Source organism: Symphalangus syndactylus, chromosome 10 (assembly GCF_028878055.3).
Source record: "Symphalangus syndactylus isolate Jambi chromosome 10, NHGRI_mSymSyn1-v2.1_pri, whole genome shotgun sequence".
In the NCBI taxonomy this organism is placed as follows: Eukaryota; Metazoa; Chordata; class Mammalia; order Primates; family Hylobatidae; genus Symphalangus; species Symphalangus syndactylus.
Genome location: NC_072432.2, coordinates 104,778,049 through 104,800,352, shown reverse-complemented (window position 1 = coordinate 104,800,352; position 22,304 = coordinate 104,778,049). Strand labels below are relative to the sequence as shown.

At 49.3% G+C, this 22,304-nt stretch overlaps 2 protein-coding genes across 5 annotated transcripts in view; one reads left to right on the top strand and one right to left on the bottom strand.

Annotated features, from left to right (window-relative positions):
• SRPRB (SRP receptor subunit beta) overlaps positions 1–11,991 on the top strand; it is a 30,451-nt gene extending 18,460 nt beyond the window's left edge. Inside the window, exon 7 of one of the 3 annotated variants that reach the window (XM_055295402.2) lies at positions 8,807–11,991. In XM_055295402.2, the coding sequence (XP_055151377.2) occupies positions 8,807–8,897 (91 nt within the window). In that variant the 3' untranslated portion in view covers positions 8,898–11,991. Of the gene's footprint in view, positions 1–2,386; positions 3,473–6,480; positions 6,639–8,806 lie in introns of those variants that run through there. The other 2 variants (XM_063610730.1, XM_055295400.2) reach the window with 2 other exon arrangements.
• Positions 7,656–22,304, bottom strand: part of RAB6B (RAB6B, member RAS oncogene family) — a 71,867-nt gene continuing 57,218 nt past the window's right edge. The window contains exons 6-8 of one of the 2 annotated variants that reach the window (XM_055295411.2): positions 21,600–21,693; positions 18,041–18,107; positions 7,656–12,261 (exon numbers count right to left, since the gene is read on the bottom strand). In XM_055295411.2, the coding sequence (XP_055151386.1) occupies positions 12,197–12,261; positions 18,041–18,107; positions 21,600–21,693 (226 nt within the window). In that variant the 3' untranslated portion in view covers positions 7,656–12,196. The remainder of the gene's footprint in view (positions 12,262–18,040; positions 18,108–21,599; positions 21,694–22,304) is intronic. The other variant, XM_055295412.2, reaches the window with a different exon arrangement.

The following is a 22,304-nucleotide window of genomic DNA, read 5'->3' as shown; positions in this document are numbered from 1 at the left end:
TTGTTGGGAATTGTTTTGGGGAAGCCAAAGCTGTCATAATGTTATTTGTGAATCAGTCTTGGGTTATTTTTAACAGTATAGTCCAAGTCTTCCATGGTTAAAACACATGTTTTCCATAGGCTGTTTGCTTTCCACTCTATAGACTTAGAGAAAAACAATACAGAAGGCAATGCTTTCCTAAAAGGCAGTGAAACAAAATGTTGAAAAGTTGTAAAGGTTAACATCAGTTAAAATTAGGAATCTGGCTAATTTTAATCTCAGATTTATGAGAATTAGGCCCTGTTAGCTTAGAGGCATTTCATAGTCTCTGAATAACACGGTATATTATATTTACATGGCCTTGTGGCAAAAGCTGAATACATACTTTACTTTTTTTCCTTAAAAAATTTTTATTGTAAAATATCTTACATATAATAGTATATATGTCACACGCATTAAGCTTAAAAAATATTAAGATGAATACCTATGTACTCACCACCATGCCTAGAAGGCCCCTGTTTCTCCCCAAAAGCTTTTCCCTCAAGAGGTCAGCAATATCCAGTTTTGTATTGTTTTTTAAAAATACTTTTATAGCGTGTGTGTGTGTGTGTGTTCGTTCCTAAACAAGGTATTGCTTAGTTTTGCCTGTGGATTCTTCACTAATTTTGAAGCAACTTTACAGAACAAGAAATGCTTTTTTTTTTTTGTAAGAAAGAAGATTGGCAGCATGTATTCCTCTGCTTCTGGATAGCAGAAAGGGGAAGGGGAGGCCGGCAAATGAGTGTTGCTTATGCACCCTTTATTAGGGCCAGCAGGTGGCAGTAAGGGGACTTACATTGGGAAGGTTTTGGTGGTTAAAGAGGTTGGATAATACTAATTGTACCCTAGTTAGATATGAGAATCTGGAGTTTGTGGATTTCTAAACTCCATATCCAAATAGACTCAAGATAAAAATACATACCCTATCTACCCACACTTAACTTTCAGAAACGTATGTTTTTATAACACTTAAAGCATGTATTTTAAAAATATATTTTTAAACGGTATCATTCAGGAGATCCTCTTAGAAGGGGGCCCTGGGCTGAAAAAGTTGGTATGACCTGGTCTACTGCTGACCTGCCCTCTAGCCCTGTGAGGTCCAACCCCCCCACCCCGCCCCACCTACCTCACCTCTCTGTCCAAGGGAGGGACTTATACATGCAAAGGATTATTCAACAATCTTTTTTTTTTTTTTTTATTATACTTTAGGTTTTAGGGTACATGTGCACAATGTGCAGGTTTGTTACATATGTATCCATGTGCCATGTTGATTTCCTGCACCCATTAACTCGTCATTTAGCATTAGGTATATCTCCTAATGCTGTCCCTCCCCCCTCCCCCAACCCCACAACAGTCCCCGGAGTGTGATGTTCCCCTTCCTGTGTCCATGAGTTCTCATTGTTCAATTCCCACCTATGAGTGTGAACATGCGGTGTTTGGTTTTTTGTCCTTGCGATAGTTTACTGAGAATGATGTTTTCCAGTTTCATCCATGTCCCTACAAAGGACACGAACTCATCATTTTTTATGGCTGCATAGTATTCCATGGTGTATATGTGCCACATTTTCTTAATCCAGTCTATCGTTGTTGGACATTTGGGTTGGTTCCAACTCTTTGCTATTGTGAATAGTGCCGCAATAAACATACGTGTGCATGTGTCTTTATAGCAGCATGATTTATAGTCCTTTGGGTATATACCCAGTAATGGGATGGCTGGGTCAAATGGTATTTCTAGTTCTAGATCCCTGAGGAATCGCCACACTGACTTCCACAATGGTTGAACTAGTTTACAGTCCCACCAACAGTGTAAAAGTGTTCCTATTTCTCCACATCCTCTCCAGCACCTGTTGTTTCCTGATTTTTTAATGATTGCCATTCTAACTGGTGTGAGATGGTATCTCACTGTGGTTTTGATTTGCATTTCTCTGATGGCCAGTGATGATGAGCATTTTTTCATGTGTTTTTTGGCTGCATAAATGTCTTCTTTTGAGAAGTATCTGTTCGTGTCCTTTGCCCACTTTTTGATGGGGTTGTTTTTTTCTTGTAAATTTGTTTGAGTTCATTGTAGATTCTGGATATTAGCCTTTTATCAGATGAGTAGGTTGCAAAAATTTTCTCCCATTCTGTAGGTTGCCTGTTCACTCTGATGGTAGTTTCTTTTGCTGTGCAGAAGCTCTTTAGTTTAATGAGATCCCATTTGTCAATTTTGGCTTTTGTTGCCATTGCTTTTGGTGTTCAACAATCTTAATAGCATAATTGGCAATTCTATGGTTAAGTTTTAAATGAGTGCTGAAATGTTTAGAAACTAACATGATTTAATTGCTGTATAAAAATTTTGCCTCCCGACTTGTTTCCTTTTGCCTCACAGCAACACCTTACGAGTTACCCGTTCTGCTGCCCCCAGCACACTGGACAGTTCCAGCACTGCCCCTGCTCAGCTGGGGAAGAAAGGCAAAGAGTTTGAATTCTCACAGTTGCCCCTCAAAGTGGAGTTCCTGGAGTGCAGTGCCAAGGGTGGAAGAGGGGACGCGGGCTCTGCTGACATCCAGGACTTGGAGAAATGGCTGGCTAAAATTGGCTGAGAGGCAGCTCCAAAGCACAAGACCCGGATGTGTGTGACACACAGTTTTGGAAAAAGGGCTGTGGTAGTCTGGAGTTGATAAGGAAGGAGTACAAGATGTGGTTAGAAACATTTCCTTGTTCTGGAAACAAAGTACTGTTGAAACCAGCTTGGAATTTTTTTTTTTTTTTTTTTTTAAAGTTCAGTTCTCCCTTATGGCTGCCTTTCAAACAAGTACCTTTTATCTGATGCCTGTATCTTCCCTTTGTTAAGGTGTAACTTGATGTAGGGTCAAGGTTTTTGTGACAACAAGCAGACTCCACACAGAGAGGATATGATGAGAATATGGCCATCACCTGAAAAGTTTTCTTATCTTCTGTGCTTTGGTCTCTTTCTCCTGGAAACAAACCCGCCTATGTATGAAGCTAGTTGATTTCCAGTTGCACTATTTCCATTTGCCTCTGAAGTTCACAGGCAATACATTGTCTAGTCCTTTGCGAATTTCTCTGATTTGTGGGCACAGTTACAAAGTTTCCCCACATGTGAAGACAGGTACAAAATAGCAGAGCCAAGCAGACAGTGGGTCTGTTCTTCATTAGCTCCGTGACTTGTCCACACTCCAGTCTTAGCACTTATGTTTCAAAAGCTTGTCACAAACCCTTGGAGTCTTTCCCAGATAATAGAACTGGAAATGGTAAATCCCCTAATGCCAAGGGTCTAGTGTGTTTTTAGTGGCTATACTGGGAAGTGTATGGAGATTTAGGTGCTGCTCTGCTGTTCTGGATGGCTGAAGGCTCCTGGGCCATCTTCATGTGCTGCTTGAAGAGCTCATATTTTGTACTCCTGGCTAGAATGCTGTGAGGAACAAATACAAAGTGAAAAAAGTTCTCTAGATTTCTGAAGTGCATATTCATTGATGCCAAGAAAAAAAAAGTTGCCTTTTTGAAGTTACGTTCTTTGCTATCTTCTTAAACATAAGGCTTTTTTGAATGATTAGTATATTTCGTGGTAAAAAAAAAAACAGCCTGTCTGGCTCAAAGCAATTAAATAGAATGTAATGGTGAGTACAAATGAGTGCACATGTCAGGACTCAGGTCTAACTCCTTGTTTCCTGAGCCTAAAGATTGCAACATATACAGGAACACACTCTCCTATTCCTACCCCACACACTCAGGGACAAGCCCAACTAAAGCTTACAAGACCAGGGTGGCTCTGTCCAGGTGAGAAGCCAGTTATGGAACAGTGCATTAAGAGCAATGGTAGGCGAGGCCCACAGTTCTCTGGAGCATGCGGCAGGGGCACCCCACCTGACCTTGAGGATCAGGGGGAGTCAAAGGATAAAGCATGGGCCTGATGACATCTGAGGGAGTGTGATCCTCCATGTACGGCCTCTGCCTGCTGTCTCACATGTCCCTTCTGGTGGGTCACTTGGGCTCTGGGAGTACATGTCACCTCAGACCATCTGGCAGAAATACTCCAGGCTCCCACCCCAAAGCACGTGTCAGCCTTGCTGCTGGAGCACGAAGACAATGTAAATGAAATGTGAAATGGAGGAGTTGTGAGACCCTGACCCTGAGTCCTTACTTGAAAGCTGCTGCTGGTGTTCTGAGTGTCTTTTGGACTCTTATTTCTTGCCCTTTTCCTTATTAGGCAAGCAGTAACTTAGGAAGTAGGTAAGAGCAATGAATGTGACATGCTTATGTAATCAATGTAGGAGCTTATGGGAATAGAAGTCAGTGGCTTGATGCTTCTGTTAGAGGCATGTGTCCCTCTCAGCCTCTTTTCTTTTTTTCTGGTTAATAATCTTACTTTATTGGAGGAAGCAGCACACCAGAAAAAGTGACTGAAGAAGGGCTCCAAGTTTGAGTTTGATTCAAGGCCTAAAGAAGGTCTTCCAAAAAAGGAAAATTCTGTCTGGAACAGTGGTCTCAAATGTTAGTGGGCATCAGAATTACCTGTGATGCTTGTTAAGCTGATTTGAGGACTCTACTCTCAAACAGTTTGATTCAATAGCAAGTCTGGTATTGCCTCAGGAATCTGCATGCTTAACAAGTCTTTTGTCAGTCGCATGGCACCCCTAGAGATGATCTGGCCTGGAGTGTCACGTGTGCCTTTACTCTTGTTTTTAAAGTCTCTTGGAGCACACACCGTGCTGAGTTTTTTCTGACAGGGTCACGTCAGCAGGCATGGGAACTCTGACCTTGCTTCTTACTCCTGTACTAGTAGCAGGCATTCCGTTCTTGTGGCTTTGGGCCAGGATGAGGTCACGGTGACTAGTCTTTGGGAACTGGGAAGGGTTTTGATGGGAGGTCAAATCTGCTGTCTCCACTCAGGTGGTGCCCTCTTGTGGCCCTGAGGGCATTTGACTAAAGTAGGCCCATTTCGTGAGATGGGCAGGTGTGGCCAGAGTAGAAGGAAGGGTGTCAGGTCATGGAGACGGGACAACTAGGCACGACTGTATGACATAGATGAGACATTTGAGCTTGAAACACCTTGGGAACATGGCAGTGTATGGGCACTGAGACCTCCTAGGACAGCAGCTGCCTAATGCAAATGACCCTGTTCCCTGCTAAGACTGCAGTGAGATGCCGTCGTGGAGGGGCAGCTGTGATGAGTGAGCCCCTCCTTGGGGTTCTCTGGGGCACTCTGTTGGTGAATATGTCCACTTCTGGAATGGAATCTCCCAGTGGGTATGGACACGGGCAGACCCAGAGGGGTCTAGGCACTGCACCGTTTCTTCCTTTGGCTCCTCTCCAGCCCGGGCCTTGGTAGCCTCTCCACTACCAGGTGCCTGACAGTCCACTGGGGGTTCCTAATCAACAGAGCTGCTGTTGGTGGGGAGTCCCTGGGGTTTGTCACTTCCCACTGCCTCTGTCTCAGTGCCTCCTGGGCTGTCAGTGTTCCCCTGTGGTCCTGCCTTGTATGAAGTGCTGGCCATGCTCTGTTGACTTAGATCATTTCAGCCAGTCTATGCTTTTTCTTGTTTTTGAAGTTTCGGGTTCAGCACAATTGTCAAAGCTTCAGTTGGCTCATGCCTGTCCTTACCTGAAGGCCATCAGTGGCAATTAAGATGCCTATCTCTTTATCTCATCCCTTCACACATTTAAGGAAAGGTGATCACCACACCTACCTTCATTTAAATGCGCAGGAAAATCCCACTTCCCTTCAACTGTAAACCTGGAGAAACTTGACTGCTCACAAGAGCCTTGTACACATTTATCCATTGGGTAAAGGCCACGCCTTGCAGCAGACCATGGAAATACTAAACAAAACGCAATTCCTGCTTTAGAGGCTAGTAGCCCCGTTCTGAGGTTAAGAGATGTGCTCTTTCAGTGTGGTTTCCCTGCTCTCTCAGTAGTGTGAGCTCCATCACTGCTGCACTTGACTCCTAAGTGCTGTGTGGGCTTGTGGTCAGCTGCCAGCCATGCAGCCCCAACAGGACTGCCACTTTTCCACTGGCCTCTGAAATGCCAGTGTTCCCATGATGCTGATGTGTGAGGCACATGGCCATGTTCTGTTCACTTGAATATTGTTTTCAAGGGTTTTTTTTTGTTTTTTTGAGACAGAGTCTCACTCTATCGCCCAGGCTGGAGTGCAGTGGTGCCGTCTCGGCTCACTGCAACCTCTGCCTCCCGGGTTCAAGTGATTCTTCTACCTTAGCCTCCCCAAGTAGCTGGGATTACAGGCATGTGGCACCACACCTGGCTAATTTTTCGTATTTTTAGTAGAGATGGGGTTTCACCATGTTGGCCAGTCTGTTCTCAAACTCCTGGCCTCAGTGATCCGTCCACTTTGGCCTCCCAAAGTGCTGGGATTACAGGCATAAGCCACCATGCCCAGCCTGTGTTTCAAGTGTTGAAATCATTTTGTTTCAAAAAGTTTTTTTTTTAATTTGAGTTTAGCACGCAGTGACCTCCACTCTTATACACTGATAAGGAGAACCATGCTGAGCAGCGTCGCTGAATGCCACACCGTGCACTCTAGGCAGGATGTTCACCACAGCTCTGCCATCCTCCCATCCATGGCTGAGGAATCCCAACAGCACTTCCTTAGTCCGCCAAAGGTAGGAACTGCTGGACAGCTGTGAATGCCGTCCCCAGTGAGATCACTCGCTTCCCTGTAGTGTGAAGTCGTGTCACCGTGAATTCTTGGGGAATGACTGCTTGTGTTGGAACCGCTTCACTCGAGCCTTAGTCTGGCCCATGCAAGCACCTCCTTACTGGCCCTCAGCCCTCTGTCTTGCCATATCCCCTGTACCTGCTCTGCCTCACATTTTACAACTGGCAGCCAGAAAAAGTAAGGCTTAGTGGGCAGGGACATCTTCTTCCTGTCTCTTCTAATCAAAGATGGCTTCCTTGAGGTGGCAGCAGATTGGAGGGTGTTCTGGAACCTTTATAAGCTTTAAAAGGAAAGGTAATTAGTGAAGTTGGACTTGAAGAAGAGTGAGATTCCCAGGCTAGGGCAATTTACCTAATCTTGGCCTTTGTTCCTCTTTGGATTGGTCCCAGAACTGTGCTGGCTTTCTGAGCATCTTTAGTCTGGAGATAACTGAGACCTGGAGGGGCCACTCAGGGATGTTCCTGACTGGTGTGGGGTGGGGCTGGGGATGGAATATGGCAGCTAGATGTTGTCAAAGGTCATTATAGTTCACCTTAAGTTCTTGCCTTTAAATGGCTTTCTGAAAATCACCAGAAGCATGAGAGATCCCATCCCTGTACGCTCTCCCCCCCCTTCCTAATCCCCTAGCCATGGCAAGCAGAGAGTGGGGATGAAGGAATATATCGTACCCCTGACTCTCAGTTCTGCCTGAAGGCTCCCTTCCCAACAGCCTTTCAGCAGAATGGACATTAGGGGAATGCGTGTGGATTTACTCTCATGAGTGTGTCCCATCTTTCCCCCTTCGGGGTTGGTGGACAGCCCAACTCCACCAGTAGGAGGAAGAAGCAAAGCAGCCAAGGGCTTTAGGTAGGGGACATACCACCCAGGCATGAGAAGGACTCTGTGGAGCACACACTTGAGGAACTCTGTTTTTGAATCCCCCATTTATAACTGCACCACTTAAACATAGACAAGAAGCTTTGTTTTGAGAATTAGGACAGTTTATTGTTTGACCAACATGCTGAGTCTTTTCCACATTTTACACAGTTTAATGTGAAATCAACATGGGGGCTATGTCTTCTGAGCCCATAACAGATGGAATTGCCACCCTCTGTGCTCCTCACAGCCAATCACTTTAAAGGGATGGGTGAGGGGAAAGTGAGGGGAGAAGTGGACACACACCGCGAGATGCAGGCTGGCCTTCGATGCTACGGAGGCTTCCCACCTCCTGAAGGAACCATATAAACCCCTGCTGCAAGGATTTCCTGATGAAACCACACGCTGCTGGGAGTGCCAACCAGACAGGGGTCTGGAGTCCAAGGAGTTTGCACATTGAGATCCCAAGGTTTTGGAACACCTAAATAGTTCATGTCAAACAAAAATTCAAAGAGTGTCCTGATCTGTGTGGGTGCCCATGATAATCAGAGTAGACTTGGAGACTGGCCCTTGTGCAGTAGAGGAGCCCAAAATACCACCAATATTCTAACTCATATGCTGGGAGGAACCTAGTGTTCTAACCAAAGAGTAGAGATGGTTTGAGGAACACACCCATGCACAGCAGTCCTTGCTGTGTAATAAATATGGAGTCACATTTGTTCACACACAGGGCAGCAATGGATGAGAAATGGAAACTTCACTAGTTCTGATCACTCCTAACTTGCCAGGTGATCCTAATAAGCAAGTCACCCTTCTCCTTCCTGGTTTTCCTGCCTGTAGACAGGAAGAGTTGTGAGAGCTCTGCTTCACACAGCTGTGACAAGGTGACAATGCCTCACATTCTTTGGGGAGAGGTAGTTCGGAAACGAGTGGGCACACAATCTGCTTGGTTGATGCACACAGACATCTTTCTGTTCAGCTGTCCCTCAAATGGCTCAGACACGCCTCACTGTCCTTGGCTACCTGGTCCCATCTCATCCTGACATCCTCACCTGCCTTCCATCTTGTGAAGGAATGAGGCTGCTCTACCTGCAGGATGCCGAAGCCAGGAGGGCCATCCCTTTATTGTCACAACTGGAATCCCAGGGCAGGGCCTCCCAGCACTGGCTAGCCACCAGGATGATGCAGACGTTGCACCTCAGATGTGTCTGCACTCTTAACTACCACCATTTCAATCCTTGTTTCTGTTGCCAGAGATACTGAAACTGGTCTGGCCATTGCTCCCCTCAGACCTGGGACTATGACTGAATGTTTAAGGATGACAACAAGAAGAGAGCAGCAATAGATAGCAAGGAGGCCTCTGACCAAGGGAAACTGCTGCCAACAGCTACCAAGCCAACTAGCCTTGGATCACACAACTGCAGCCATGGTGCTCAGGATTCTAATGTCACACCTTCATGTTGATGTATGTATGATCACCCAGCAAGTTAAGAGTGATCAGAATCAATGTGTTTCCACTTGTAAATAGGCTGTTTGCTTTTTCCATCTTACACTCAATTTTCCTGATGCCTGCAGAACAGGAGCTTTGTTGACAGCTTTTAAGATTCACCCCCCTCACCCCCACCATCCCAAAAAAGAAGGCCAAGGGGATCCTGCTAATCTGCCAGGTCAGGTCTAGTCTTTGGGGAGAGGGACTGAATTGCTCAATTGAGAACATTTCCTCAAAGGAATCCTCCAATTTGCCCTCTGCTAACCCAACTGGATTCAGCAAAGATGCAATGCCCTTGCCAGGGTGCTGAGGCAATGCCATGACATCTTCTTCAAGAGCACCTAACAGTTTATTATGGAACCTTAACTCTGTGCCAACTCTACCTGCAAGCAAGGGGACAGGGATGGTGCCTGCTCAAGACAATAATCAGGGAACCAACAACTTCTGAAAAAGGTCTGGCTGCCTTTCCACACCTCAGGAAGGGAGGGGTGGAAACCGCACCTGCGGAAGGGAGCGCCATGGAACCGCTGAGATGGAAGGATGGGATGAAGCCACCTTCAGCCTCAGAGGCCAAGGGGCTGGGGAGAACCCAAACTCAGAGGATGTTGTGTGCATGCTAGGAAAGGCAGGACTCACTAAGGCCCTGTCAAACCAAATGCTATCTTTTACTGCTGCTCTAGGCCAGGATGGAAAAACAGTCCATGGTGCCTTGGATGTGTGTGCCCATGAGAAGGGAACTAGTTTCTACTGTTTTATGGGATGTTTTTCAAAAAAGCTAATCTTTAGTGCCAAGAAAATAAAAATCTACCATACGTTCATTCACTGAGACCCAGTGCAGATCCCTGTAAATAGGGCGGTCTCAGAGGCCACAGGTGATGGCCCTCACTGCCAACCAGGCAGGACACTGTCATGTGGACTCCTGTAAATTCTCTCGAGGTAAGTAAGCACTCTTCCAACAAGCACCACTTGGGGGTGTACCCATGGTGGGGGGACACTGGCCCACACAGGCATGCACACCCGTGCATATAAAGTACATAGAGAAATGGTGGAGATATTCCCGTGGGCTATGTTTGCCTGTAGTTTAACACAACTATGCATTATTTTATTGATGGCAAGACAATCACAAGTTATTTGACAATATTAAGTATTTCTTATTTCAACACGTTGCAGTACTTTTGAATTTCCAAAACTTATCACAATGCAAGTTCCAACTTGAGAGCAGGAGAAACAAGAATATACATTGAGCACATGTATCTCCGTGAGGATGTGTTTGTGGAGGGTGTATACACAAGTCTATCTCTATATATAATTATGTACACACATATAAAAACTAAACACATGACATCTGAGACACGTTCAAACATTGGTCTTTGCCTTTTGCAAGAGGTGCTCAGTGGGATCCTGCTTCCTCTCTTCTTCACCTGAAGATAAATTCCTTGCTAGAGATGAGCTCTGGCATACAGCCTCCTAGGCAGAGGGTGTGTGGCAGGCCCACTGCACAAATATCAGTCCTGCCAGATTCTGCTGCACTTACTGCCTGCCATTTCAGATTAATTTCTGAGAAGTTTCAAAATTCATTCCAACAACCTTGTGGAGTTCAGCCCACCATACCCCAGATGGTCATTCATCCCATCTATGACATGCCCAGCAGCAGCCTGGAGGGAGAGCCAATGACAGCAGGGAGGGTGGGGTTTACATTATGGCCAGACTCACTGCCCATTGCACCTGGCTCTGTGCAGGCTCAGGGCAGTGAGTCTGAGTCTATTTGGAATGTTAGCCAAGTAGGTTATATCATTTAGTGGGAAGAGAGAGTTCTCTTCAGAGACTTTGCAGATTCTCAGGACTAAGCCATTCTCAGGAATGAATAAAAAATGGAAGAGATGGCTCTCTGGGGGCAAGTCCTAGTGCCCTAGGCAGCCTTCTGGAGACCCCACCTGAACCATACCCTCAGGTGACCACAGCACAGCTGCAATAGCCACAAAGATATGTCCACAAAGACTTCAACTGTGCCATGCCAGTGGGGTGAAAACATAGCAACAAATCAGCTTTTCCAGAAAGCACTCAACAATATTAGCAGCCGAGGCTCTAAGAACATGGATCTTTCAAGGTGGTGGTTCTGCAGACAACCCCCCCTCTCCCCAATCACAGAGGATCAACTCCAGGTGGTCCAGCTTCCCTGACATCCAGGGGAAAGGCTTCAGGATGGCACGCTGCCCAACATCACACACTGAATTTCTTAGACTTGGCCCAGGCATGCGTATTGACTGCTGGGTGGGCTGGTTGAAATATTTTCAGAACTACACATGGCACCCCAGTCTATAAACCATGCACCATGCAGCTGCAATTGCCAACAGCACCCTGTCCTTCTGATGGCCTCTTGCTCTGCCAGTCCCTGAGGGCACAGAGAACACAAGGTTTCCTGTGCCCTCAACCCCCTTCAAGGCTTTTCAGGGAAGGAGAAAGAGACGTGGGAGCAGTTCCCCTGGGGGCTGCTGCCGGGCTGCCTAGATCCCACAGACCTTGGTCTCAGCTCCACACAAGGTTGACGACCCACTCTGGCCATGGAAGGACAGAGTCAGAGCTACCTTTTCAGAGGCTGATGTGTTCAACCAATGTTTGATTTAACCAGAGTAGGGCCTGGAGAGTGGGGCCAGATGGCCCCAGACGGAAGCCTAATTAATTTGCTCAGTTAATTGTTTTAATTTATTGGGCTGGGGATGGGAGGAAGGCAGAGGTGATGAACGGTTCAAAGAGAACAGGAAGGAGGAGGTGTGTGGAAAAGGTTCTCTATAAGTTTACAAATATACAAAAACAAAAACATCTTTCAAATAAAAATGACTACATTTTTATCTGGCAAAAAATTGTATACACATGATTTAAATTTTTTTTAAATTTTAACAGTTTTTGGCAATCTTAATAAAGTACAATATATTACAACCAAACCAAAAAATAGTTGTTTAAGTAACAGCTGTTAAGAGTGATGTGATCCCTGATGCCCAGCCTCCCTCCCCATCCCACCCTACTCCTAGAGACAGAGAGAAAAGAAAAATCCTCCCATCTTGATAACTCAGTTCCCTCCCCCCTTAGGAAGCTAGCCAATAGGAAGCAACACAACAAGCAAGGAGTGTCATGGGAAGCCGCAGGTCGGCTCTGCATTAGCAGGAGCAGCCGCCCTCGCTGGCCGGGGGCTCCTGGGGTTTGTCCAGCTTGATGTCGATCACTGCAGGGGGACGTGCTAAGGAAGATGACTCTCTCAGACAAGCTGCCACCCCACTCAGCGCTGTGCACTGTACCCTTTGGCTACTGCTCTGTTTCTCTGCAAACACCTAGGGACTTGGCTTTTGGTTTGGCTGGGCTAGGAAGGATGCAATACCAACTCCCACCTTGCCTCCTCTTCCCTTCACCCGTCCACTTCCCCCAGCGCCTGTCCACCCAAGCAAAGCCTGTCTTGCCTGGGCCATGGGATCACCATCTATACCAAGGCCAGGGAGTCCCTTTCCCAGAAGCCTTCCCTTGACCAGTGCTCAAATGCCAGCTCCCAGCCCTGGCCTCAGCCCAGTTACCTGTCAGCCCCACTCAAAGTGCAATGGAGATGAAGAGCCTGCTGGGTTCACATGTCAAAGCACAGGGGTATGTGGGCCTTGCCTAATTGGCAGCAGGAGCAAACCCCTCAAGCTTTAGTCAGAACACATCACTTAGATCCTGAGGATGGTTATTGTGAGAAGCCACATCCATGGGGCCTAAGCACAGCCCCCTTGCCAGCCTTTTCCACTGGTGCCCTCAGGGGCTATGGGATAGAGAAGCACTTAGCAGAACCACCAGAGGGACTGGTTCCAAATGCACAGCCAGGCTGGCCCTCTGCCTTCCTCATCAGGCTCAAAACCAACACTATTTGAGATTTTAGCCTTGCATCAAACCAGACCTAATTATAGCTGAGGATCAGGCCCTTTGATACCTCACAGAATTGCTTTTCCTGGACAGGGATTGCCTTAAGACAGGGGTGTGTGGGGTGTGGTGGTATAAGAAACACTGTTTTGGAACTTCTTGCTGGCATCCTAAGGATGCTTTTGTGGCTCCTATTTGAGGACAACAGGAGAGGTTCTTTCGTTTTAAGTATTATGAAAAGCCATGCTTCTCCTGAAGTTCACATTTTCTTTCCTTGCCTTGGCTGTGAGGATGCTCAGAGCCAACTTTTTGGCCACCTCTAACAACCATGCAGCCATGGCATATATTTTGAATATGACTTTATCTCTGACTTTTCTTTGCTTTTCCTAGCTTTATTTTCCCTATCTGTGTGTACACACATACACATACAACTTTATCTTGTGTGTATGTGTATGTGTGTGTACACAAATACACATACAACTTTATCTTGTGTGTATGTATGTATATGTATCTTATACCATGGCAGCCTATAAATGAGTACATAGATAATAAGCCAGTGCCTTCCTTCCCACTGCAGCCCACCTTTTGTTCTCTCTACTCCAGTCAAGCAACCTGCTTCTCTACTGCCTATCATTTTCGGCAAACCCACTGCCAGGAATGCCCTGCTGTTTCTCTCTGCCAGCTGCAGTTCTATGGCCCATGCCGGCAGCGCAGTCCCATTCTGTACTGCTGGCCTGGGCACAGGCCTCCTTGACATCTCCTGGTCATCTCTGAGGGCCCCTCTGAGCCCAGCCAGCTCTCTCTCAGCATGGTGGCTTCCCAAAGCCAGCTCTGGTGACAATCATGTCACACTCTGCTACAGAAACAAAGCGTCCATGGATTTCTCACTCTGGCATTTAAGGCCTCCCCATTTAAGGTCACCCCAACCACCTGTTGACGCTAGCTCATCCCCTTCCCTCGATCACACACCAAGGCTCTTACCAACCAGATTTTCCCCGCTTTAAACACGTCCTATGCTTTCCTTTTTTCCTTTGTTCATGCTGTTCTTTCCTTCTAGAAGTGATGCTCCCTCCTCCACACCCAGCCTTCCTCCCCATCTCCACCTGTAAAAATGTCCTCATTCCTTGGTCCAGGGTGCACGCATTAGTGACCTCTCCTGCTGAGTGCTTACTCTGTGCTGAGCACTATAACTGCACTACCTCACTTCCACATTAGACCTCATGCAGTGGGGAGTAAAAGAGCCACCTTCCAGCTGGGAAGCTGAGGTGCCCAGGTACAAACCCAAGGCTATCTTGACCCCAGCCTTCTACTTTCAATGACCTGGCTGTGCTAGGTCCCTTGTGGACTGGCTTCTCAAACTCAATACTACTGACATTTTAGGCCAGGCAATTCCTTGTTATGAGGGCGTCCTGTGCACATAGGATGTTCAGAAGCATCCCTGATCACTATCTATGAGATGCCGGTTAAACCCCATTCCCTCTCCCCCAATTTATGGTGAGCCAAAACGTCTGAAGACATTGCCAAATGTCCCCTGTGGGGAGGGGAGGGACGGGCTATCAGTCCTGGTTGAGAACTAGTGGTATAGCTTGAAAGTTGGCCACTGTTATAGCATTGCGTTCTGCCCAGTATTGAAGTCACCTACTACCACTAAAAAAATCTCATGCACAATTTGAGTCACAATACTTTTGTACACTGCACAGCAATAGTTCTCAAATGGATTGCATCAAACTTTTCTGGGATATTTGTTAAAAATACGTCTCACTGGGTCCTACCTTGGTAGATGTGGGGATGGGCCCCAGATGTGTGTTTTTAACAAGTTCTTTGGAGAGTCCCCATGCACAGACATCCAGGAAACCAATTCTACTGATGCTTCTAGAACAGCACTGTCCAAACAACTTTCTCCGATGATGGAAATATTCTGTATTTGCACTGTCCAAGATGTCACCATTAGCAACACGGGCAACTGGGTACTTGAAAGGATGCTAGTGCAAGTGAGGAAATAAACTTTTAATTCAACTGAATTTTAACTAATTTAAGTCGGAACAGCCACATGTGGCTGCAGAATTGGAGAGCACAGGCCCAGCTCTTCGGCTAGGAGCTTTCCCACAGGCTCTCATTTAATGACACCTCCTTCCTTGTTACGCCACATGCTGCTGAAATGCAGTGCTCAGGGGCTGCCTGCTGATTGAGAGGATAGGGAAGAATGACTGGACCCACGTCTAAATAATGCCCCAGAAGGGGAAACTCATGGTTTCTCACAAGCCTCAAGAGGTTAGCTCTGTGCCTTTCTGGCAGGCATGGCCAGAGCACACCCGCCTCTTCCCTCTGGGTCAAGTGTGGCCCATCACGGGCCACATTCAGTGCCCACTGTCCTTTCTCCCTGGTTCCTGGAACAATGATGGGTGGGCCCAGCCAGCCTGTTACAAACTTACCCCCTACTTCCCAATCCCAGCGCCTCTGACGCTACTGCAGCACAATCCTGTCTGTATCTGGAATGTCAGAGCACACCACAGCCCCATCAGAGAGTGCAACAGGGCTGTGGAATCCAATCATTTGGATGTGGTTCCAGCTCTGAATTAAGGAGCTGGGAGGCCTTGCGCATGCTCTGTCTGGTTTGCGGCGTCACTGTCCTCACCTGCTTAGAGCCACTTCATGAAGTGCCCACACGACTGCTGTTCCTTTGCGTAAGCCAGCCTTGTTCAGAAACAGTCCGGGGCCCATGCGATGGAGGCATACTGTATTTGGGTAGAAAGTGGGGGTTGGGGGTTGTGTATGTAGAACCAGTAAGGGGCTTATGGCTCTACCATTTGGTGGCCCCTTGGCCCCTACTTTGTTGAGAGAGCAGACCAGTGGAGGGTGCTGCTGAGCAGAAGTGTTGGCCAGAGCGGCCCTGAGGGGGGCCTCCTGTCTAGAACGTGAAAAAGAGGTGCAGCAGCCCCCCATCTAGACCTGCAAGCAGCAGACGGAAACCTCAAGCCACACGTTCACCAAGTCCTGAGCCGAGCAAGTGAGGCCAAGTGTGAACAGTTTATACAGCGCCACAAAGCAGTGCTTCTGTGTGGCTGCTCTCAATGTGGAACACAATTATGAACAGGACCCCAAAGCACACACCTTCAAAACACCTGGATTTGGACTGTGAGTAAGCAGAAATGCCAGCACCCCACCCCAAAAGAAGCGGAACGACGGCTGCCTCTGCCTGGTCCCTCTGGGACCTCTGGTGGTCCCTCTAGCACCTGCCTCGTGAGAGGCCCAGCAAGCTGGCTCCTGGGCAGAAGTGAGAGGATGGGGGTACATCTACCCAGATGAGGGGACCCCTTAGCTAGAAAAAGGGACACAGGCCACATCACCCTGTGCAGTCTGTTTGCAACCTGCCATGTATCCTTTCTCCCAAGGGGCCCAAAGGTCAGTGGTAGCCGGATGAAATGCTAGGCATACCAGGACGATGACGAGCTCACTGTCACCCTGCACTCAGCCCAGTCTGACCTGATTGTGGGCCCAGCCTGGAGCCCTCAACAGCGCAACTCTGGGAGAATGTGAATGAAACGATCACCACTCACCCCGGCCAGTATGCCACACCTTGGGAGCTGGTGGGATGGAGAGCGGGCAGCGCAACCCTTCCCCTCGCTGGCAGGCACAGCGGAGATCACCTGCACCTTGTCTGCCCCTCTCCTTTGGTCCTGCTCCTATATTTGCCCTTCAGGTTGGCTTCTGTATGTTCCTGGAACCTTGAAGGAGTCCCATGTGACAGGTGATTCCATAGGGGCTCTCTCCTGAGCTCTGGAGCCTGGCTCTGCTGCTGAGAGCCATGGGGTGCCCTCGTTTAAGTTTCTGAGCCTCAGTTTCCTCATCTGTGATTGGAGTCTCATAACTGACCAACCAGGAGATACTCCTCAAACCCCCTCCTCTCGGCCACTGCTTGTCCTCTGGTGACACACAGACCATGGGACTGCTGGGGCACCTGCTCCTTGGTGAGCCTTCCTGACCCCCCCGGGGGGTGGGTCTCAGCTCCTTGAGCAAGGCTGGAGAGGCCTAGCTTCCCTCCAGGCCTGTGTCAGCCTCCCCCTTGCTGCAGCCCTGAGACTCCTGGTGTCCTGCCCGCCCTGCCCCAGCAGCTCCATGAGGCCTCCAACATTAAGCTGTGTGCTGCTTTCGCTTTTGATTCTCATCAGCCCAAAGGTGCCCTTCCATCTTCCCAGGGCCCTTCTCTGATCTGTCAGGGATGTCTACCCTCAGAGGCCTGTGGGATCAGTGGGGGATGCTGGAGAGCTGCTGTGCAGGGACAGGTCCACTCTAAAGGATGCCAGCCAGGGATCTGCATGCTTGGTTTCTGGTGGCTTACTCAGGCAGGGACATCTGACTAGATGCAGGGGAGGCCCAGGTGTGGGCAATGCCTTCCCCTGCTGAAACAGTTTTCATCTGATTCTCTCAAATGCCCTTAGAGGGACAGTGTCCCACATGGAATAGGGCTGGATATGGAGGAAGCAAGCCTGAGTGTGAATCCTAACTCTGTAACTTACATGCTGTGTGACACTGGGCAAACCAGACTACCTCTCTGAACCTCAGTTTCAGCATCTAGCTGTCTCTTCAGGTTGGGGCTGGTTTGTGGGTGATGTGCAACTGTCCCACAGATCAGTGGGGAGCCTCAGGGGCTGTTCAGGGCTGGGCAGAGAAGGCGGGCGGGACAAGGTGGGGGCATCTGTCTGAAGGGGGAAGCTGTCTCGAGTAGACTGAACCACATTGAGATCATATCCCCAGCGACAGAGACTTTCTTGCGGTGGAGACTCTGCCTGTGTTCATGAAACCCATACCCATGCTCACTGTAAAGAAGGGCAAAGTCGCTGTTTCTCACTCCCCACCCCACGGCATCAATCTGTGCACACCCCTTTGGTAACTTCCTGCTATTCTGGAAGAAGAAGTAGATGGTTAGAGCCAGACAGGGGCTCCAAACCATGGGGTTCAGCTGCATCCCACCTAGAGGAGGCCCCGTGCCATTCGCGGCAGACCAGGGAAGGCTGGGCGGGAACTGGGCGAGTGTCTGTCCACTGCACTAACATATTCAGTGAATAAATGGCTCCTATACATCTTTTCACTCACTTGTCAAAGGAAAAGGATACTCCCTTCTTTGCTTTTCTCCTGGACATTCTCCATTCCAGGTAGAGCTGATGCCACACGTCGAAAAAGCTGGAAAGATGAAGAAATGCAGTGTAAACCCCAACCCTGGCCCTCCCCTCTGCTCCTCACTGCACCTGCACCCTCTCCCCTCTTCCCCTCCCAACCTGCAGCTTTACTCTCCCATCTGCCCAGCGGATGGTGCCCTCAAAGGTAGCGGCTGTGCCTATGTTCTCTCTCCCCCGCCTCTCACAGCATTGGGTCTGGGCAGGCCTCAGTAGCTTGTGGAAGGAAGGAACGAAGCTGTGGCCTCTCACCCAAGCAGACTGGCCACAGGGTCACTGGGGTGAGCTTAAGTCATGGCAGTGACTGCAAGGGACTTCCTCTGGTGCAGAAAATGGTTTGGGCCTCTGGGTGACAGGCCTTAAGGTGGGCTTCTGCACACAGCCCTCATGGGGACCAGGCATAGGGAACCAATTTGCCCTTGAGATGAATGACTCTGCTCGGGGCGCCCTGTAGGTCCGGCGCCAAGGCAGCGAACAGCAGGGCCAGGGCCGCATGGGCACAGTGGCGAGGCTTCTCTGAGAGTGCGAGGGATGCAGGAGTGTGAATGCAGTCTTGTGGGCTTGTTTGGATGTGTAGGAGTGTGAGTTGTTTATTGTGTGTAGGAGTGCGTGTACAGTGTATGTGTTTTATCTGTAGGACTGCGTGGAGAATGTGTGTGTTGTGAGTGGTGCGTGTGAGTAGCTGCATGTGTGTTTGTGTAAGCATATGGGGGAATGTTTGAGTGTGGTGTGTGTGAATGTGTGGCATCTTTGTGTGTGTGTTTGTGTAAGTGTGGGGGGAATGTGTGTATAGTGTGTGTCCTTGGTAAGGTGTGTGTCTGCGTACATGTGGGTTTTCTGTGTGTGTGTGTGTGTCGGGGCAGGTGTGGGTGGCAGGCGACAGGTGGCAAGTGGCAGATGGGGTGCTGGCAGAGATGGAATCTTGGAGGTGACAAGTACAAGGCAGAAGTATGAGGCACAGAAGACTCTGAACTGCTATGCTCTGAATGCTGGTCCCCCTGCAAATTCCTATGTTGAAACAGAATCTCCAATGTGACAGTGTAAAGAGGTGGGGCTTTAGGAGGTGCTTAGTCAGGAGGGTAGAGTCCTCATGAACAGGATGAGTGCCCTTATGAACGAGGCCCAAGGGAGCCTGTCTGCCCCTTCCACCTTGTGAGGATACAGCAGGAAGGTGCCATCTAGGAGGAAATGGGCCCTCACCAGATACTGAATCTGCCTGCACCTTGACCATGGAGTTCCCAGCTTCCAGAGCTGTGAGCAATACATTTGTATTGTTTATATGCTACCCCGCCTATAGTGATTTGTTACAGTAGCCTGAAAGGACTAACCCAGGAGCACTCCCCGCTCTCCTCACAAATATGAATTGCAGGAACTGGGTGGGCTCTGGGCTCATACCCTCCACTGCATGAGCTCTCTGAAGACAGGGTGAGTTTTATTCACAGCCTCACCCCAGAGCCCAGCCCCAACCGAGCACCCGGGCTGGGTGACAGGGCTAAAGGCCATGAGGGCCCAAGCAGGGAAGCTGCTGGTGGGCCCAGCATGGTGTGAGACTCTTGTGGGCGGGCTGCAGAGGAGGCTCTGCGGTGGGGTAGCCATTAGTAGGCAAGGGTAAAAGGGCCTGGGCCAGCCTTCCTGAGCTTTCCTTCATGGCATTGGCCCTGGGCGGCTCTGATCTGCCTGTCTGGCTCTCAAAACAGTCACAGCCTCTACTAGTGGCCAAAATGCCACTAGGGATTTTGAAGGGTGCTCTAGGATCAGGTATGTGTTTCTAGGGTCAGGCATGGGTTTCTGCGAGTGGATATGCCCACATTTAGATCCAGGAGTCTGCACTGCATGGAGACTCCTCTGAGCCACACAAGGTTCGAAACTGACCACATTTAACTCCTGCTAAACCACTGCATGGGTTCCAGAGCACTCTGGGGGTGGAGGCATCAGTGCCTCCCTGACCCTGACTGCTGAGGCAGATGCTACCTGCCCTATGGACCTCCTGGTGCTGCCCTCCCTCTGCTTCCCTGCTTCCCATGACTTTAGGGCTCCCAAAGAGCAGCAGCCCAGTCTCTCCTGCATGCCCGCAGGGAGCAGGAAGGACCATGACAGCTTCAGCCCCACACCAAGGGAGGCTGGGAACAGATGGGAGTGAGTGAAGCCCTGCTGAGGACACTCTAGTTAGGGTGGGGCACTGAGTCCTGGAGCTTTGGGGCCCCCAGTGTCACATAGTGTCCCTTCCACCCTTCTTGTCTCTTCTTGTCACTCTGCCAGCCCACCTTCCTCACTGCCACCAGCACTGTCCACATAGGGCAAACCTTCACTGCATCCAGAAGGCCAGTGCTGTATACACAGCTTGCCGAAGGTTCCCAGCAATGCTGGGGTGGCAGGGCAGAAGCGACCGCCAGGCCAACCACACTCCTCACCCAGAGTCCCCTCCCCACACCTCGGGCACCCTGCAGCCACACCTTTGCTGCTCCCCTGCTTGACATGCCCTCCCTCCTCACCACCTCTCCAGGTCCTTCTCATCCCCAACGGCAGGAGTTCTTAACCTTTCCGTGAGCCAAGGACCCCTCTGGCAATCTGATGAAGCCTATGGACTCCTTTGAAGTATGTGAAATCAATTACATAGGATGGTAAAGGGAACTACTGAGTACTGAAATAAACTTCATCGACATTTGTGCTTCCTTATGAACACACTGAACAGCGAGAACTAGCAAGAGATCTAATAACTACTGTGACACTGAAACACTGATGCATGTAAAGTTCAAGATACCTGCAACATTATGAGGTGATGGGAAGGCATCTGTGATTTCTATTGGTGGTAAAGCCATAGGCACTGCTAATATGACTGAGTGTCATTGCCTACATTCATCATTGAAGGACAAATCAGACATCCTTCAGTGCTATGGACGGGTTAGTGGTTAGTGAAGATAAAGGTGCAATGTTTTCCAGCCCTGTCTGCTGACATGCTAAATTCCATCCATGGACTACTCAGGGGCCCTCATGCTGCAAGGCTTGGCCCTAACTCCACCGCCTCGACCTCCTGTGAGTTCCAACCACACCATGGTGGGCTCTTTTCTCCAGGCCTGAGTTGCCCTCCACAGCCCTAAGCACTTGCTAAGTGCAAGGCATGAACCCCAAATGCTGATCAGATTGAATTTTCCTGCACCTGTCATCTGAAGTGGGGTGAGGGGCTAGGGAACCACTGCTTCCCTCAGCCTCCTGGAAGCTGGTGGCTGGACACTCTCAGGGCCTGCTACGCAGGCCATGACTGGCCACTGCTATGGTGGCTGGTGACTTACGTTCTCCAGATGCCGTGCCCGGAGTGGTCCCTCCCTCTCTTGGGCTTTACCAGCTCCGGAAATTAGCTCTCCCCTCCCTGGGCGCATCTATGGGTGTTCTGGTTGGCTGCCCCGATCCCATCACCAGCCCTTCAGGGCAAGGCAGGTCTGAGCCTGCAGCTGAACACAGGGCCACACTGTGCCAGGCCCCGTGCCAGGTGTGTCCTCACCTGCTTCACGTTGTAGCCGGTCTTCGCACTGGTCTCAATGAACATGACGCTCAGTTCTTTGGCACGCTGCTCCCCCTCCTCAATAGTTATCTGCCTAGAGATGAGGGGAAGGGGGGAAATCAGCTCAGCAGAGGAGCAGCCCCTGGCAAAGATGAGGAGGGACCCGCCCAGCAGGGCAAAGGGAACCCACCGGGCCCTTGGTCAGCCCTGAAGACAGGCTCTGATCCCAGGGGTCCCTCCCGGGCACCAACCAGTCTCTCTAGCACAAAGCAGGCACCACTTTGTGCTAGGGAACAGCACGACACTATCCGCTTCCCCCACTCCTTCCTTCGTGTCTTCTCAGCTTCAAAGCAGGCCCTGGGGTAGGGCTGCCCCATACCTGCCTTTCCCAGTAGTCACTACTACAGAGCGTGTGCTTATGAAGAGATTCAAGCCAGGCAGTGCCACTGTAGGTGGTATCATCAGTCGCATTTTCCCTGTGAGAACGCTAATGGTAGAAGTGTCTCCCCCAGGGCCACAAAGCTACTTAGCAGAGAGGGCTCCACAATGGGGCAGGCAGAAGTGGGTGAGGGTATGAAGGGCCTGGGTACTCTTTGTACTGGGATTTGAGCCCAGTTTCCCTTACTTTAAGGACAGAACTCTAGTAAAGCAGGCTCTAATTCAGATGATTCCTCAGGTGGTCAAGGGACACTGCAGGAAGCCTGC